The sequence below is a fragment of the Melanotaenia boesemani genome, chromosome 6 (assembly GCF_017639745.1).
Source record: "Melanotaenia boesemani isolate fMelBoe1 chromosome 6, fMelBoe1.pri, whole genome shotgun sequence".
NCBI lineage: Eukaryota > Metazoa > Chordata > Actinopteri > Atheriniformes > Melanotaeniidae > Melanotaenia > Melanotaenia boesemani.
The window spans coordinates 21,824,843-21,842,102 of NC_055687.1; the positions used below are offsets into that span (position 1 = coordinate 21,824,843).

The window sequence follows — 17,260 nt, forward strand, 5'->3', positions numbered from 1 at the left end:
ATGCAGCTTTGTTGCCAAAGCCTGCAGCTGCTATAAGGAAGGAGGTCTGGTGCTGCCTGGACAACCCTAAAGCAAAATAGCTTCTTAAAGAAATTCACAAAAACACCCTGGGTACATAACATATAATTTGCCTTTTTTAAAATCACTGTTGTATCACAGATCTATTTAATATTTCTTCAACAAACAAAATGCAAATTCAGTTTGGTTAAAAAAAAAAATAGAGATTGGCTTAGCCACAAACCAACCCTAACTCTCTGAGAGTTGAATATTGAAAGATTTTTAAAGATAAAGATGTATGCTAAAGATAAGAAGTATGCTTCTGTGAAAGCTATGAATTGGAAAGGTACTATATGAAAGAGGCTTACTTGGTTTATTTAATGTTAAGGATTCATATTTATTCAGTTGTGTATCTTAAACACACTTAAATAAGAATAAACCTCCCACTCAACTGGCCGCAATAGGTGGCAATATTCAGTTAAGGGTAAGCAAAGCTTAAAGACAATAAAGAAAAAAAAAATCCTGTGTCTGTATTAAAAATACTCAAATACTAAATGTTCATTCTTGACTCTCATACTGCACATATGTATATTCATTATTCAAATAGTTATGTCCACATTTACACCACTCCAGCATAATCTTTAGTCAATACAAATAAAAGTATATATATATAAAAAAAAGAGCAAAATGAAAATATTCTTTTACAAAGGAGAAGTGACTGCAATATTTTAAGCACACAATTTGTTTGTTATAGTCTACAATCTAAACAATCAATAATTTATGTAGGCTTTATTTCTTTATTGACCAGTTTACATCAGTCATTTTTCAAAGTAATCCAGATTTTCTGATGGAAACACATAGAATATAAAAGATTATACAGAATTACTATGATATGGCTTAAAGCGGTAATTTTATGGGAACCAATCAATCAACCAACTGACAAGGATATCGATAAAATAGTTTATAAAAATATCTATAGATATCTATAACGACTGTCCTTATCACACTCCATGCCACTTGGTGGCAGTGCTCTGCCACTTTATTATTACGGGCCGCCCACAAATGAAAACAAAGTAAACGAAGAAGAAGCTGAAGGGAATGAGGAATTCAGAAGAAGAAGAAATAGGAAGCGTTTTTGTCTCCAATTAGATAATTTTCTTGAGCGACATTTTGCTCTAAAAAATCGGTTGTGTTATTACATAAATATACAGCACTTCAGTATTCAAAATATTTGATTAAACGACGTTTCCAGAATCTGAACATCTGTGTAAGTGACTGCTACGGCTGTTAGTAGCAACTGAAACCAATTTGTGTTGTCTTGCTAAGCTAACTAAATGCTAACATTAGCCTTATGTGAATTCCGAGTCACCTGACAAAGGGAGGTTAGCGAGCTTCGCGAGATTGTTTTGTGTTTCATACAGTTTCTAAAAGATTGTTTTGCTTCCGTTCGTTCCAAAGCTAGAAGACAGGCATTGCTATAAATCTGACATAAACAGCACCAAAACTGTCCCAAATTTCCCTGAGGACTCTCCAAAGGGATTAATAAAGTATTTCTGTTCTATTCTAAAATAAGTCTGTGTGTGTGTGTGTGTGTGTGTGTGTGTGTGTGTGTGTGTGGTGAGCCATCAAGAGCTGTGCAACAGGGCTTTAAATTTCTCTGTATCCCCTTTTTATTTTTTATTTATTTATTTTTCTGCAGTTATTCACGATGAACCTGGAACGACTTCCAAATGAGGAGAAACTCAGCCTGTGCAGAAAATATTACTTGGGTATGGTCGCTTAGAAAACGAACCAGTAAATAAACATTTATTTGCACCACTTCATTGGTAAATAATATATACATGTCAGCTGTGATGACATTATTTTGTACTGATGTTATTTTTATGATGAAGGAACTGATGCACAATGTAGATGGCAGGCAGGATTCCCAACAACCATCAGTAGAGCAATGTTTCTCAATACCAGGGGCTCAGGACCCACTACACTGCATGTTTTAGATGTGTTCCTACCCAAATGCACCTGATTCAGATTAATTAACTTCTTCATCAAGTTCTTTGCAAGCCTGTTAACAAGCAATTTATTTCATTCAAATGTGTTAAAGTGGGTTACCAATAAAACATGCAGCGCAGTGGGTCCTGAGGACCAGGATTGAGAAACACTGGTGAAGAGCAGGGGTGTCCAGCTTCGGTCCTCGAGAGCCACCGTCTTGCAGGTTTTCAATGTTTTCTTGCTCCAATGCACTTGACTCAAACTAATGAGTCATTGTGTGGCAACTGCATAGGCTTTTGGGTCGATTTAATTTAAGTCCGGTGTGTCGGAGCAGGAAACATTTAAAAAGCTGCAGGACAGCAGACCTCGAGGACCAACTTTGAACACCCGTGGTGTAGAGTGCATGGGAGACTTTTATGATCTATACCATTGACACTGTTAAGAGGAGTCATTTAACATTATTTGATGGTTCTGTCCTTTAATAATTTTTTCCTTGTTTTCAGGTGGTTTTGCATTTCTTCCTTTCCTGTGGCTTGTTAATGTTGTTTGGTTTTTCCGGGAGGCTTTTGTGAAGCCAGCCTACACTGAACAGCTCCAGATAAAAACATGTGAGTGTCGAATCTTTTTTTCCACAACGGAATATTTGCATATTCCATTGCTGCACATAATTAATTACTTACATACATACATACATAAATACATACATACATACATACATACATACATACATACATACATATATAAATTTAATTATATTATAAGCATTTAATTATATTTAAGTGAGCGGACTCAACATTTGCTGCACTCATTTCATGAAGTTTTTAATCAGTAGACTTTTACATGTTTTCAGTGGCCCATGTGGATTATTTAGAGGGCAGATACAAATTATAGATGTTACATTTAAACTGATGAAGTAAAACAAATTTATAAATTATCAACAAATTTGCTGAACTTGAACATTGACTGTTTCACCTGCATTGCCTTTGTGTACATAGTACATGTATGTAGATATGTTTTGTACTCTGCGTATGTAAATGTTGTAAAGTTATTTAAAAAACACTCTGTGACACTTTTAAAAAGATAATAGTTTCTTTAAGAAAACATCTAGTATAAGATGAGCAAATCTGTTTTGTAAAGTATATTATGGTCTTTCTGGAAAACACTAAAGCAAATTTGACTCAACAGAATATGAATGTACTTTAAAACATAGATATAATTTTAAATTAAAATGAAAGATTTACCAGAAAATTGTCTGTACCATCCATCCATATTCCCAAGATTTGTAACACAGTAAATTTTGCATTACATGGCTGACAGAAAAATATATTTATTTGTCCAGATGAGAAGTAAGACAGGGACTGTCCTCACGGTTTTCTGGTGTAAATTTTTGCCACTATTAAAAACAAACTGTTTGGCTTTATAAAGCATTATAATTGTATTTGCTATGTGATGACTTGTGAAATTAAATATCTCAAGTCAGTTTAATTTTACAGTTCACCTTTATGTATAATTAAATACTTTCTCATTCTATTTTTGTTTTCCTAGATGTTCAGCGGTCAGCTCTGGGGCTGCTGTTGTGGGTAGCAGTACTCACGACCTGGATCACAATTTTCCAGCACTTCAGAGCAGAGTGGGGGGAGGTGGGAGATTACCTCTCCTTTACAATTCCACTGGGCACTCCATGAAAAATTTAAATGTCAGGTCTTCTGAAAATAACTATTGTTCCAATATAATGGACCAAATAAGTTTCCATTAACTAGAACAAAAACTTTTGGACTGTTTTTATGATCCTTAAGTGGCAGAATAATATGTTAATAGTAATCTCTCATCCATTTAAAAGACGCTGTAGAACTCAGAAGAGTATTTCATGGTTGACAAGGCTTTTTTGCAAAGTTCTTTGGTTATAAAGCTAATCCTGTATAAAATTTTATAATGATAAAGTTGGATGTACATTCAAGTTTGTTCGACATGGAACAATAAATTCATCAAACTTTTCTTTTTGTGTTTTTTCTTTCTTTCTTAAAAATGTTGAGACGACTGAGATTGTGTTGATATGATTGATGAATAAACACATCCACAGTGTTTCCAAGCAGCAAGATCTTTTAATCCATATACAAAATTCATGAAGCTTAAGGTCAGAGTCTCACATGTACCTCACATCCATGGCCCTCGGACAGATGAGCATATATGGGTTTATTTTGTTTTGACATTGATCAGTGAGCTATTTCTTTCATTCATACTCATTGTGACATGTGTCTCCTAAGTTAGGACAACCACTGGCGCCTGTTATGAAACCCAATAACTTAATCCCTTTAAATGTCCTCTCTTCCCCGTTATCCTTTATGAGTCATAATATAATCAGCGCCAATTTTAGTCACTGTCCACAGTCAAATCTTAAGTGACAGGTTCAACATTGCTAACAGGGAGAACATGCTCTTCAAGTAGCAGCACAGAGAGTACTTTTCAAGGCACATGGTGCCATAAAACTGATTGTTTTTTATTTAAAATTGAGGTATAACTGCCTTTACGTGACGGAAAATAATAGAAAAAAATTCCCACCACTGTAATGGTGATTAATGGGAAGCAGCTCATAACACACGTGCTCTTGCATGTGTTTAGGGTGTCCCTGCTGTCTGGCGTCAGCTCACGCGGGTCAACAACATCTCCTTTTGATTTTATTTTTGGACAGATCTTCCTTGACAACTGGCTTTAGTCATAAGGCCCATAACAGCTCTGATAATTACACCGTTTTTAACAGTGTCGTCACTAATAAAAACTGAAGACTAGCACTGAAAATGGCCGTTAATAAAACACGCTAATTAATAAGCCCGCAACAGCTGCGCCAGCCCTAAAACAAAGCGCATATTCTTGTCCTACGTGTGCTTGGACACTCAAGGGTACGCAGTCTGGAATTCCAGTATGAATTCCCAACTTATTATGCAACTCCAGTATAAAGCATGCACAGGGACGTTCAGTCACGTCCAGCACCCAGAGGGGCGGGAAGAAGTCAGACAGACCGGCTCGCCAGATCATTCCTGGTACTCTCTGTGCCTTCTCATCAGGACAAGCGGACACCAGGGGCGGTTCTTTCTCCTTGCTGTACACGAATTTGGTCAGAGAATTTAAGTGGAAGTAAGTTACCCCGTGCCGTCTATCTTGAAGCTTCACCTGCAATCTATTGTCAGTTGTTCTTCTCTGCTAATTAGAAATGGACTTCATCCTACCAAATACTCTGACAACTGGTGGTATTCCATGGGAAAAGGTTTTACCACCTCTTATTCCACGTCTGAACGGGACTTACGGTCATTATAGCTGGTCTCCATTACTCATTCCAGAGACTGATAATGCCAGCTCTACAGAGGTAGGTTATTCAGTATAGACTACTTATTAATGTAAATATGTCAGACTTTTACAACCTGCATGAAAACTGTAACTAAACAGTTCTTATGATGATAAATCATTTTATAGGTTGATAATCAACTGCTAATTTCTAAATAAAAATGAAGAAGTCCGGTCTACTTTAGGAGATGAAGACCCTGAGATTCAGTTGAATGCTTAAACTGTTTCATGGCAAATATGGATTCTTTTAGAGGGTATTTGAGCAGGTGCAGGGGTTTTGTTTCCATCCCACCCCATATAACATACTGACTGGTGTTTGCAGGTGCATTGTGATGAGAACGGCTTTACAGTTCAAGTTGATGTAAAGCATTTCAACCCAAAGGACCTACTGGTTAAAGTAATAGGAGAGTTTGTAGAAGTGCAAGGGAAACATGAAGAAAAAAAGGTTGGTATGCTGGGATGAAAACTAAAACGTTTCTTAAGTTTTATTTATGTAACCATATGAATTTTCCTCTAAACTTGCTTTTACTGTTTTCTGTTAGAAGGATGGCCCTGGCTTTACAACACGGCAGTTTAACCGCCGCTACCGAATCCCAAAGGGAGTAGACACCATGGCTTTGGAGTCAGCCGTCTCCCCAGAAGGCATTCTTATAATATCTGCGCCTATGCTTAAATCTGCAAACACCAAAGCCCTGACTTAATGGCATGAACATCATACCCTCAAGTCTTTGCTATCTTCACCAAATAAGAACAGAAATGAAAAAGCCTTAACAAACACAGATTAAAACAATAATTTCAAGCATCTGCATCTAACATCAACACACAGCACGTGCCAAAACACACATTTGTTCTGACCTGCTTCTGGCACAGTTCTAATATTCCCTGCTCTCTGTGGTTTGTATATACTAATCTGCTGTTACTCAAATATCTTGCATAATATGTCACAGACACTTTTTTTTGTAAATATTCTGTGTTCACAGTTTGAGCTGCTGTTCTTTTGTAAATGTGCTGTATTGTGATGAAGATGAATGTACCTAGACAAATCTCAAGCTTCTTTAATGTGGAAATATTTATTCCAAAAGTACAAATACACTTTATTTCTTTATAAAAATAAAAGAAAACTAAAAACTGTACTTCGAGTGTTTCTTGCCAATGTTCAAGTAACTTGTTGCTCCTTGTGGAATTCACTCAGGATAGTGTCCACTTCACTGGGGGGGAAATTAACAGAGCATTATTTGAGACATTTTTGTACGAAGTCAAACAACAGTACAGCTGCTGTGAGAGAAAAACAGTTCTAGGATAAAATATTCAGATTTACCTGATCTGATCCTTTACCCATTTTCTCTTCTGGCGAAGGACTTGTAACAGGGGGTCATCTTCAAACTCTTTTTCATCAGAATCTGAAACCCAAATAAAGTCTGTGAACATTGCAATAATCCTAGATCCCACTCAAACATGCATGTACACACAGACCTTTACACATGCAAGCACAAGCACACACACACCTCAAACTTTATTTCTATTCTTTTTTTAAATTCCTCTTCATCTTCATACTTGTGATGCTTCCTAAAATTGATATCTTACATTTTATTGTAAACAGTGATCTTATTGTAAGCTCATTGATGTTTATAGTCTTTTGAATTCAATACTATTTTAATTATCTGTTTTTTATTCTGGAAATCTGAGCAGGGGCTGCAAACTAGCCTCGGCTAGAAACCTGTGTGCATGGAGTTTACTTTTTATGATTTTATGAAGCCATGTTTTATGCATTTGCATTTGCTTTGAAGTAAATAAAAAAACAACAATGCAGAAACTCTTCAAAATATCCCAATTCTGCAGGAAAATTGTGGACCTGGCAATCTTTAACACAGACACCATGCAGAAAACAGAGAAAGTTTGAGGGATTAAAAAGGTTTAATAAAGGGAGGAACTGTGTTTATTAAGGAGTAAGGATACATTCTCTTCAATCAAGCCCACGGGGCACTGGCTACAGTTGTTTGCTGCCATGAGCTCACCTTCAGTCTCTTGAAGAAGCTGTGAAATGACTTTCAGAGAGTTCTGAACATCACATTGAGGAACTGGAGATTGTGAGGAGACAGTCAGAGGAGGTGTAACCAACGAAACAGGGATCTTCTGCCCAGGAGATGAACCCACCGCAGGGAACAAAACGTCTGAAACTACCTGTCAAAGTCGGTTTAGAACAGCCTGTCGGTTAATTCAGATGTTATTGATCTGCTGTGCTGTAAGTGTGCCATACCATCAGATTCTACCATTCATCCTTTACTATTTATAGGTTATAATTCCAACAGCATTCCAACATATTCGGCTTCATAATATACAAGCATCCATTTAATTACACACAGAACACGTAATAAATGTAAAATGTGTGCAAGAGCCAAAAGAAGTTCAATTTGCCCAAGTACCGACCTGTCCTAAAGCAGTGTGTACTGGAGAGGGTGGTGGTTCATGATCAACACTGCAGCTTTTACTGGTAAACTCTTGGACTTCTTCCAGTAGATGATGCTCTTTCCATGGCGTGACCTTTTTTGGAAGACCCTGATCTGAAGAACCCCTGATTGAAAGCAATACCCCACAAAGATGTTCACTACCAATAGTATATTTGAATTCAGCTCTGAGCAACATGCACTATTCATGCTTCAAAACATCACCTTGCTGATTTCCTCTGCTGTCTGGTGGAGAGTGCCATCTTCTTCTCTGGCTCTTTGCTCTCTGCTCTCTTTTTCTTGGTTTTTTCAGGTACTTTTTGGTGACTATGCTCCTCTCTCTCTGTAGTTTCACATGATGCATATGGTGAAGACGACTGATGAGCTCCAAAAGGCCCATCATCAGGGACTTGGACTTTTTTATGGATAACTGTGGATTTAGATTCATCTAACCTTTGAGAAATGTTTTTCTCGCCTTCAGAACGAGATGGCTGGATGGGGCAGGGAAGTACATCACAGAGCAGATGCATGTGGGCAGGAACGTTGGCAAGAGCCTGGGGTTGAGAGACTGAAGAGCCAGAGAGAACATAAGCAGGGAAGGGTTGAGGGCTTGGAGCTGGGGGATACATTATTTTGGCCTCAGTGGTTTCTGCTTGGGGAGCAGCATCGCTTTGTGAGAACTGAGATCAAGCAAAAAAAAGAAAGAAAAAACTTAATTTTGTATCTAACATAATAAACAAACAATGTGATGATATCTCAGACTTTGATTCCAACCTTGCAAGGTTGTCCACTGGTTGATGGATGGTTTAAACTGGGGGTCTGCCAGCTAAATGCAGAACCATGAATACTGGAGTGTTGCAGGGTTTGGGGCCACTCCCTAGCTTGCTCCATCTTTCTCCGTAAACGCCACTGGAATAAAATGTCCTCTTCTGGACGTGTGCTGGGCCCCAAAGTAGGGATGACAGATTTTTGGGAGGATACGGCCCGATTTGAGTCTGAGCTGTCCTTTGCTGAAAGCCCATAAACACAATTGTTTTGTTTTGAATATATAAAATCACAAGAAAAAAAAAAATATATATATAGGCTATGTTACTTTTTCCACATTCTTGCCTCACCAGCAAAAGATTGAATCAAACTGGGTGTCACATGTTGTCGCACTGGCTCGTCTACACTGACTGGAGAGGAGAAATTGGAGCATCCCAGGCCATCTGAGCTGACGGGGACAGATCCATCACTTGGACTACATTCACTGTTAAAAAAAACAGCAAACAAATAAATATAATAAAAAGCTAGTTAATTTCAGCTCAAAGAATGCATTTCTTTATCTTTAATGTTACCTGTGGGTCTACATACCCTCTCAGCAGAAGTCTGTTAGCCCTATCCTGAAGTTGTAGTATTTCTGTGTCCTCAAACTCACCCTGGGAAGTGTCAGACAAAACCTAAGAAAATGAGATAAAGAACATATCACTCTTTTCTTTTTATTTAGTAAAACGAGTACTTGTAGGAAATTAAACCAGCAGCATTTGAATAAGAAATATCAAATCTCTTTATCTGGACTGTATAATACTAACAAATATACACTATATTTATTTAAAGGATGACACATTTGACATCAGTGGCCTGAACAAACGTGTCTCTCCAGACATCTCATACACAGTGGTTTCCAAATAGAGTGTTGTGGTGCTGAAATGTAAATATTTATATGCACACTTAGTTGGAATAAAGTGTTTCTCCTGCAAACAATAAGGCCTCCAGGCATTCAGACAAACTTAGCATAAACCAAAGCACAGTGTAAACCCAATAAGCCATTACAATAGTATTAAAAAAGAATTAAAATCAAGATACAGTGATTTTTCTTTTAAATATATAATAAAATACACCTTTCTTATTAATTTAAACATTTCCTGAGAACAGTACACCTATCACCTTCGTTCAGTGGCGATAAACAACACAACAGTAGGAGATATTGCTAATCCTTTCCAGTAAACACCAAAACACACTCACACTGAGGGATCTGTCATGCCGATGCCGTCCAACTGGGCTGTAATTATGGGCGTCTTTCAGTGGCAGGATGAGGTCCATTCATGGCAAATGATTGCACAGAAAGATTATGACAAATTAGATTAAATCTATCAGATAATAAATAGTCCACACAATAAAGAAAGTAGTGAGTAAACTATACCTTTGCCCATTGCTGAGTGTGTTATCCACCAAAAAGGCACCTGCTCCTCTCCATTGGTGAAGGCCACCTGCTGGCGCTCCTCTCGACTCTGAGGTTGACCGTGGCGAAACCGATCAATGTATCTGCAAATGCAACTGTAAATGCTTTGCAATGGAAAGCAAAATTCACTTCATTTATTTATTTTTTTTGTTATCATAATGAAACAGTCAAACATACTTTGCCAGCACCGAATCCTCTTGAGCTTCTGAAGAAACTTTTAATCTCTCTGATCTCATAGACTGTTTGGTTGCCTCCATTTCAGGAGAGGCAGTACTGCGGCCAGGAGAGAATTCACAGTGAGTGGAGGGCCAGATGTCAGTAAAAACTGGTAGTCCATCAGAGGCAGAAAAATGACCATCATCGTTGTACAGCTGTTGTTCCCCCTGGCTTCGTGAGTGTAAGTGTACTCTGGATCTATGGCTTAAACGATCAGGACTCAGAGTCTGCAGAAAAATAAAACATTTTGCAGGTACTTTTTAAAAATTCAAATTTAATTTAGTTGGGTCATGCACTGTATAAGAGGCTGACTTAAAACATACTGTTTCTTTCTCTTTCTTTGTCAGGGACTGCTTTCGGGACGGGTGTGCCCTCCTCCCTGTGGATGCTGGTGGGAAGGGATTCTGCCTTGTTAAAGCAGGTGCATTATAAAAACAGCAGACATTAATAACTGTAACTTTAAGAAACATATAAATATATATTTTTACAATATGTCCATTAGATCTTACCTGGATTTCATAGCAACGTAAGAACACTATGGGTGAAAACAGTGAGACACATATGAGATTATTTCTATGAGGGTCTAACTTTAGCCTGATTTTATATTAACAATATCAACAGTTAGACTACAGCTGCACTAGGTGGCCCTCGGCCCTTGCATAGCGTGACCGTGGAATCGAACGCTTGTAAGAGACAAAATACCTTTTAAGTCACGAATAGAGCCACTACAGTAGGAATCGAAAATGTATTTAAGCTAAAAGTCCAGCTTTTCAATAGATAATATAAGTATAGCTGTGTCATTTACTAAAACGACTTCACATTGTCGATGCAACCAGAAGAGTGTCAGTTTATGTCTGTTTACTGCACAACATACAGCCAATGGGCTCTCTGCTAATAGAGATAGACGTGAAATTTATCCAATGATACACAGCATACTGTTTGCGCACCAATCAGGTAGAAGTAAACCGGCAGCGCGCGGAAGAGGAAACCCTCCAAAAGCCAAGCGCTTGTCAAAATAAGCTAAGTTAGCAGGAGTACAAAGGCTAGTAGGTGCCACTGTTTGTTTCGAAAATAGAACAAACGCTTTGCAACATGTTTTAAATATGTATCGATAGAACTGGGGATATCTGTTATCCGGTGAATGGTTATTGTAGGTTAACGTAGGTAACGTTGGATTTGTGGGGTAATGTTCACGTTATTCAGTTACAGCTAGCACATAGGGTGGCTAACTTCACTTATAAGGTAACCGTAGCTAGCTAGCTAACGTTGCAAACGTAAGCAAAAGAGCACTACTCGATCTCGTCTTAGAAAAAAGCCGTGCATCTTGGTTAGCGACCGGTAATTAGTTGTTTAAGCGTCTACATTTCACTGGGGAATATATAAAAAGTTAGAGATAATGCACCACGTCAAGATCAAGACTGAAAGGCCAGGTAAGAGCTTAAATGTATTATACACAAAATAATATCACATAATGACACTTGTCATCTCCCACAATGTTTATGAAATTAAAGCTAAAACGATGAAGGGCTGGATTGTGTACGATTTTCATAAACGAAGTAACAATGGATGTGGTAAGCTCAAATACTTGACAAAAAGCCCATTTTCCGTGTAGACATTATTGTGATAACACAGCCATTTATTAAGGTGTGATAACATTTTCAGATGTAGAGGGGACTGGAGCACGCAGCCGGTTGGATGCTGTACTAAAGGGGCTTGTAGAGAAGAGTGAAACGGAAAGGTTAATACATTTATTGTTATATTTTTATTTACATATATATATATTTGCATGACATAAGAAATGATCACCTTTCATTAACTGAACCAACAACATTGTGTTTTGTACAGGGAGACAAATGAGGACGACCCGAGAAAAATATTAGCAGATTCTTTAAACAAGTATGGGGCATCATTTATATTTTTCTTTTCTTTTATTTGTGTAGAACTATGCTAGAATTTATGAATATATTTAAATAATACACATGTGTGAATTTCATTAATTCCTCATTAATTCCTTATTCTGTTTGTTCCTTATAGGGATTTGTCTCCATCATCTGCTGGGAAAAGGCAAGTACTGACCTCTAATTAGCTACGACATGTTACAATACTTTTAACTTTTTAAATGTTTTTGTGTACCCTTGTCATTAACACACATTAATAGATGATGGTAAGTCAAAACGGGATCAGCCAACAGCAGTTTTGCATGTTTCATTTTCAATCTGATCATGAAGCAGAGATGAACGTCTCCTGCTCTGACTGCAGCTGGGCGGTGGAGGGGCCTTCAGAAGCACTGCTCATTGAGAAGACGTAAACATTCTTTCACGCCAGTTTCCAAAAGTCTCAAATAACACCAGAAAAAGTCGTAAAATATAGTGCCAATGTAGCTAAATTGGCAACACTCATTTAGCTGAGCTGTGATGTGTGTTGCTCTATCGCAGTGTGTGGAATGTTTGTCAGTACATGGTTTCTAGTACACCAATAACAGTGACGGGCACGTCAGAGCTTGGACACGTGGAAGCTTATATTTCAGACCCCTCTACCGATTGTGTTTATAAAATAAGAGTAGCAATAAATGTAGAGACTTTCTGGTGATATCGGAGACTTTTGCAGACTGATGTGAAGGCACGCAATGTTTTCAATTCTCAGTGAGCAGTAGTGCTCACTCAGGCCCCTCCCCCGTCCAAAAGCACTCAACAACTTCAGTCCTCACGCAGTCCCAGCTCCCAGGTCCAGCCTCCTGAGCAGGGATGTTCACCTCTGTTCCATGACCGGACTCAAAGCTGCTCCTGGCTGATCCCGCCCTGGCTACAGACATTAATGCCTATTAATGAAGAATGTGTAGGAAAAAGTTAAAAGTTCTGAAACATGTTGTACACTCTTAATTAGAGATCAGCTGGAGCTGCCAGGTAAAGTACTTAAAATGGAACTTTAAATTTAGGTGTGTTCATTTTGACAAGAGATATTTTGTATTTTCATATTTATCCATTATCTATACCACTTCATCCATTAAGGATCGCGGGTGAGAGAGTCTGCTATTCATTTTCTATTTCTTTTTCTACTGTTTTGAATTGAAATGCAATTAAAAGTATTTTTCCAGACATTAGCTGAGCTTGAGCTTACAATATTGCCTTGTCTATTATTTGATTCAGTCATCCACTAAAATCCATTTAAATGAAAAGATGTTGCTTATTGGGGCTAATATTGTTATACAGTTAAAATGGGATTAATCGAGATTAATTAATTACAAAGCGTGAAATTATTTTGATTAATTTTATTTAATCGAGTCCCACCCCTAATGAATCTATATCCTTTATGTAGAGCTCAAAAAATAGTTTTCTGTGGTCCTGTCTTGTCAGTGACTGCTGTTTTTATGTGCATACAATGATAACCTGGTTTGCACTAACCTTTTTCTCTTTTGTTGAATCTGTTTATTTATTCATTACTTCATCTACATTTTCGTTAGACCCTCAACTCGATTCCCGCAGCACCGGAGGAAGAAGCGAAAGGAGATGGAAGAGGGCTTACCTGAGACTAACCAGCATAAACAAAGTAAAAACAGTGTAGATATTTTGAAATGATACAGTAAGAAATGATGGTATGGAATTGGTCATGACTATAATCTTCATTGCGTAACTCCCTTTTAAATTCAGTGCACCATGTCATTAATTTATTTTTCTTTTTTATCTTTTCATTTTCTGCCTGTCTCAATTTATCAGATGCTTACATTATTAAGCTGTTTGATCGCAGTGTTGATTTAGCTCAGTTTAACACAAGCACCCCGCTGTATCCAATCTGTCGTGCCTGGATGAGAAACAATCCTTCTGTTAGAGAGCCAGTTGCTTCCCCGAGCTCCCCACACAGCATGACGGAGGAAGAGGTAAGGCTACAAATGGATATGTTTAATTGATTTAATTTAATCCAAAATATACAAGCTCTAATATAAAGAGTGATTAAAATTCTCTGTTTTTTAAGTTTATTGTCTGTATGAGACACCAATTTAAGAAAAGAAAAAATAATAATTTTGAACACTTTTCAGTCTGGTTTTCAGAAATCATAAAGCACAACTACTGCAGCTTTAAAGTAAAAAATGAGCTCATTGACTCCTTGGACAACAAGAAACATTGTGTAGTCCTTTTCATTATCCCGTCAAAAGCTTTTCTTACACTTTTATCATACTTTGTCAGCCAGAAACTTACCAAAATTGGACTTTCATAACAATCCGTTGGCTGGTTCACAACTACCTGTCTTACAGAACTGTGTGTGTACAAGCTAAGGGTAAAACTTCAGACTCACTAAAAGTTTGTGGGTGTACCACAGGGTTCAGTCCTTGGAGCCTCTTAATTCTTTATAATAGCATCACCCAAATCAAGCTTCCATTTTTATGCAGATTATACAGTACCTCTACATTTTCACCTAGGCTGGCTTTCTCTGAGTACTAAAATGCTTTTAACATAGTACAGTAATTTTTTTAGGATTTAAAACTATTTTTAAATACAACTAAAAGTAAATACATGTTGTTCTCAAACCCAAAGTTAAAACCACAGACCCTTCCTGGAATTGCCACTTCACAAGGCCAGCTCGGTAAAGCTGTATCGGAGTACAGGTGCCCCGGTATTTTAATAAACATCATATATTCAGCAGCACATAAAGCGACTTTGGCTAAAACTAGGTTTTTATTTTAGGATTACATGTAATTTATATAAATGCCTCTAAATGCTGTGGTGCTCTGAGATTCATAACAAACTTCAAAGCTCTTACCCACTGTTACCTCACTGCTTTTAGCATACTCATGTTGGTGGGTCTGATTTGTTCATAAGAAGTCAGAAGCATTGGTTTGTTTTAATTTATAAGCGTCTCCTGGGTCTGCACCCCTCATATCTTCAAATATATAAGTTATTCCAATAACATGGAATAACTCAACCAGGTAATCTCTAAGCACAAGACTTCCTTTTGTTAGCTGTTCCTAAGGCCAGAACTTGAGCAGGAAATGAAGGCCTTTTAATATGCTGCTCCTGTTGCCTGGAAGGATCTGGAAATGGACCTTGGACTTAAGGAGCTGGTCTTGCTACATGCTTTTCCAAATATCTTAAATTTATGAGAGAGGAAGAGAAATGTCTAGGCTTCTCTTTGGATGGATGGAAAGCTTACATACAGTGTTTTAAAGATTTCATTGTGCCATTGTTTCATCATAAATAAGTGTAAATAACTCTTGTGCTGCATCAATTTTAATGTTCTTTTTTATTTATTTACATTCTTTTTACCAGGTTACAGACATGATGAACGGTAAAGGTCAGAATGTCTACAGACTACCTCCTCCAACTTCAAGTCCAGTTAGCCAATCTGGGGAACTCCTCAATCTCAGGATCCCACAGACTGAAAAACCCACTGTTTCCAAGGTTCTTGTGTAATATGTGGTTTGCTGTTATGTGTGTGTATGTGTGTGTGTTTATAGATTAAATTGCACTGATTAACTTGTACATCAATTAATTGAGTGAATAAGGTGACTCTTTCCCCACAGTTATATGATGTTGCTGTACCAGGACCTCTAATCGGTGACCACATGGAACGCTGGAAAAAGATCAGGCAAAAGTGAGTCCTTGGAAGCTGTTTTGCTCTTTTTCTGAAAGTATTTTAACATACTTCATGTAGTATGTTTCCTCAATCAAAAAGTGTCCTTCAGACATTCCTGTTTGACACTAAGAACCAAAAGTTTAATATGCACCAGACTAATATGCGATGTATACAATGCATTATCAAAATCTGTAGCAAAGAGTCAGACCTTGAAACAAAACCCAGATTTAAAAGAGTTTTTACATGTCAGCTGTACCACCTAACAATGAAATCCATTTTATCTTCTCCATTCACATTCATACTAGGTTTGCTGAATTTCTAGAAATATTACATTGATAAACTTTTTTTGTGCATTTAAAGTGTAATTGCATTCACTCTGTGCATTTAGTTTGTGTGGTGGCTGACTAATGACACTATTTAGATCTTTTGTTTAAAGTCATGGGTACAGTGTAGGTTACACTCTGTGATGCTGATGCATTTTGCAGATGGAAGGAGTGTTCCAACAAGAACCAGTTAAGATACAGTGAGAGCATCAGGATCCTGAAGGAAATGAAGGACCTCTATGATCACTAACTGGGTGCCTTGAAGATCCCTAGTACAGAATGGGCTTTCTTCAGCTGGAAAGGAGCTGTTGTTTTGTAGTTTGAATCCAGCTGTTTTCTACAGTATATTCTTGCCATTACTTCTGAGGTAATGTTGTATAGTTCAATGTGGGACTCTGTTTATGAAAAGTGTATGTTGTAAATATCTGAATAAATAAAGAATTCTGTAGTTTTTCTACTCTACAGTCATTTATTAGACGCTTTTCTCCAAAGTAAGTTACATCTGAAGGTGGTTAGGCAGTAGCGTTAAGGGTCTTGCCTGAGGACCCAACTGGAAGGTGTTAATATTCATACACTGTGGGATTTGAACTCTGGTCTCCTGCATGGGAGATAAATGTCCTGCAAACTCAGCAATCCAGTGTTTTTTTTTCCCAACACCTTTGTGCTTTCTCAACTAGTCGAAAATAATGAAACTCCATTGTGAGTATTTTATATGTATATATTAGACTACATTTCATATTTAAAAGTTTGTTGTTTCCTTTTTTTATTTTTTTATAGAGTATACAAATACAGTTTACAACAGGGACAGCCAGTGTTGCTCCAGTGCTGACGTCGGTTGTCTCCATTCAGACCTTCAGGCCCATAGACAACAAAGGTGGATATGAGTTATTTTTTGTGAGTTAACGCAAAGATTTTTTTTAACTGTACCTGAGTCGTCAACAGTTCTTATAATAGTAGTCGCTATGCAAAATTTTGTTTCCTTAGTTTATTTCAGTGTGTTATTTTGACATGTGACAATCAAAACTGCCAGGCTGTTCAGAGAGGAGATGTTGTCAGGTAGACAGGCAGGTGAGCTTCAGTACTTAGTTACATTTTTAATTGAAATTGAACTGAACAGATCCTTGCAAAAAAAAACGCCACAACCATTTGTAATGTTTTTCAAC

The 17,260-nt window shown here is 37.5% G+C and overlaps 4 protein-coding genes across 7 annotated transcripts; 3 read left to right on the forward strand and 1 right to left on the reverse strand.

Moving 5' to 3' along the window:
- Positions 1-1,078: 1,078 nt before the first annotated feature.
- On the forward strand, positions 1,079-3,980 carry psenen (presenilin enhancer, gamma-secretase subunit). The gene is made up of 4 exons (XM_041986755.1): positions 1,079-1,264; positions 1,697-1,766; positions 2,490-2,594; positions 3,532-3,980. The coding sequence occupies exons 2-4, from the start codon at positions 1,706-1,708 to the stop codon at positions 3,669-3,671; spliced, it is 306 nt and encodes a 101-aa protein (XP_041842689.1). The 5' UTR covers positions 1,079-1,264; positions 1,697-1,705; the 3' UTR covers positions 3,672-3,980.
- A 1,000-nt stretch (positions 3,981-4,980) lies between these two features.
- hspb6 (heat shock protein, alpha-crystallin-related, b6) lies at positions 4,981-6,456 on the forward strand. Of its 2 annotated transcripts, XM_041988283.1 has the most exons (4): positions 4,981-5,118; positions 5,193-5,347; positions 5,648-5,770; positions 5,868-6,456. In XM_041988283.1, the coding sequence occupies exons 2-4, from the start codon at positions 5,195-5,197 to the stop codon at positions 6,024-6,026; spliced, it is 435 nt and encodes a 144-aa protein (XP_041844217.1). In that variant the 5' UTR covers positions 4,981-5,118; positions 5,193-5,194; the 3' UTR covers positions 6,027-6,456. The 2 variants fall into 2 exon arrangements, with proteins under 2 accessions (XP_041844217.1, XP_041844218.1); XM_041988284.1 differs by having other exon boundaries at positions 4,981-5,347; positions 5,871-6,456.
- Positions 6,376-11,057, reverse strand: proser3 (proline and serine rich 3). Of its 3 annotated transcripts, XM_041988280.1 has the most exons (14): positions 10,909-11,057; positions 10,716-10,741; positions 10,530-10,614; positions 10,168-10,433; positions 9,952-10,073; positions 9,774-9,826; positions 9,123-9,208; positions 8,885-9,018; positions 8,544-8,779; positions 7,995-8,449; positions 7,753-7,897; positions 7,341-7,506; positions 6,644-6,725; positions 6,376-6,533 (listed from the first exon to the last, which is right to left on the reverse strand). In XM_041988280.1, the coding sequence occupies exons 2-14, from the start codon at positions 10,724-10,726 to the stop codon at positions 6,482-6,484; spliced, it is 1,893 nt and encodes a 630-aa protein (XP_041844214.1). In that variant the 5' UTR covers positions 10,727-10,741; positions 10,909-11,057; the 3' UTR covers positions 6,376-6,481. The 3 variants fall into 3 exon arrangements, 2 of the variants coding, with proteins under 2 accessions (XP_041844214.1, XP_041844213.1); XM_041988279.1 differs by having other exon boundaries at positions 10,716-11,057; XR_006010815.1 differs by lacking the exon at positions 6,376-6,533 and having other exon boundaries at positions 7,749-7,897; positions 10,716-11,057.
- A 152-nt stretch (positions 11,058-11,209) lies between these two features.
- On the forward strand, positions 11,210-16,545 carry lin37 (lin-37 DREAM MuvB core complex component). The gene is made up of 9 exons (XM_041988282.1): positions 11,210-11,636; positions 11,869-11,944; positions 12,052-12,102; positions 12,241-12,270; positions 13,667-13,752; positions 13,920-14,080; positions 15,468-15,599; positions 15,722-15,792; positions 16,260-16,545. Exons 1-9 carry the CDS (start codon positions 11,603-11,605, stop codon positions 16,345-16,347), a joined length of 729 nt encoding a protein of 242 aa, XP_041844216.1. The 5' UTR covers positions 11,210-11,602; the 3' UTR covers positions 16,348-16,545.
- The last annotated feature ends 715 nt before the right edge of the window (positions 16,546-17,260 follow it).

Coding starts and splice junctions, on each gene's coding strand:
- proser3 (XM_041988280.1), bottom strand. Junction 8,780..8,884: donor TTTGATTCAATCTTTTGCTG/GTGAGGCAAGAA, acceptor ATGGGCTTTCAG/CAAAGGACAGCTCAGACTCA. Junction 7,898..7,994: donor CAGCAGAGGAAATCAGCAAG/GTGATGTTTTGA, acceptor GCTTTCAATCAG/GGGTTCTTCAGATCAGGGTC.
- hspb6 (XM_041988283.1), top strand. CDS start 5,195: ATGGACTTCATCCTACCAAATACTCTGACAACTGGTGGTATTCCATGG. Junction 5,348..5,647: donor ATAATGCCAGCTCTACAGAG/GTAGGTTATTCA, acceptor TGGTGTTTGCAG/GTGCATTGTGATGAGAACGG. Junction 5,771..5,867: donor GGAAACATGAAGAAAAAAAG/GTTGGTATGCTG, acceptor GTTTTCTGTTAG/AAGGATGGCCCTGGCTTTAC.
- lin37 (XM_041988282.1), top strand. CDS start 11,603: ATGCACCACGTCAAGATCAAGACTGAAAGGCCAG. Junction 14,081..15,467: donor ACAGCATGACGGAGGAAGAG/GTAAGGCTACAA, acceptor TCTTTTTACCAG/GTTACAGACATGATGAACGG. Junction 15,793..16,259: donor TGGAAAAAGATCAGGCAAAA/GTGAGTCCTTGG, acceptor TGCATTTTGCAG/ATGGAAGGAGTGTTCCAACA.
- psenen (XM_041986755.1), top strand. CDS start 1,706: ATGAACCTGGAACGACTTCCAAATGAGGAGAAACTCAGCCTGTGCAGA. Junction 1,767..2,489: donor GTGCAGAAAATATTACTTGG/GTATGGTCGCTT, acceptor CCTTGTTTTCAG/GTGGTTTTGCATTTCTTCCT. Junction 2,595..3,531: donor ACAGCTCCAGATAAAAACAT/GTGAGTGTCGAA, acceptor TTGTTTTCCTAG/ATGTTCAGCGGTCAGCTCTG.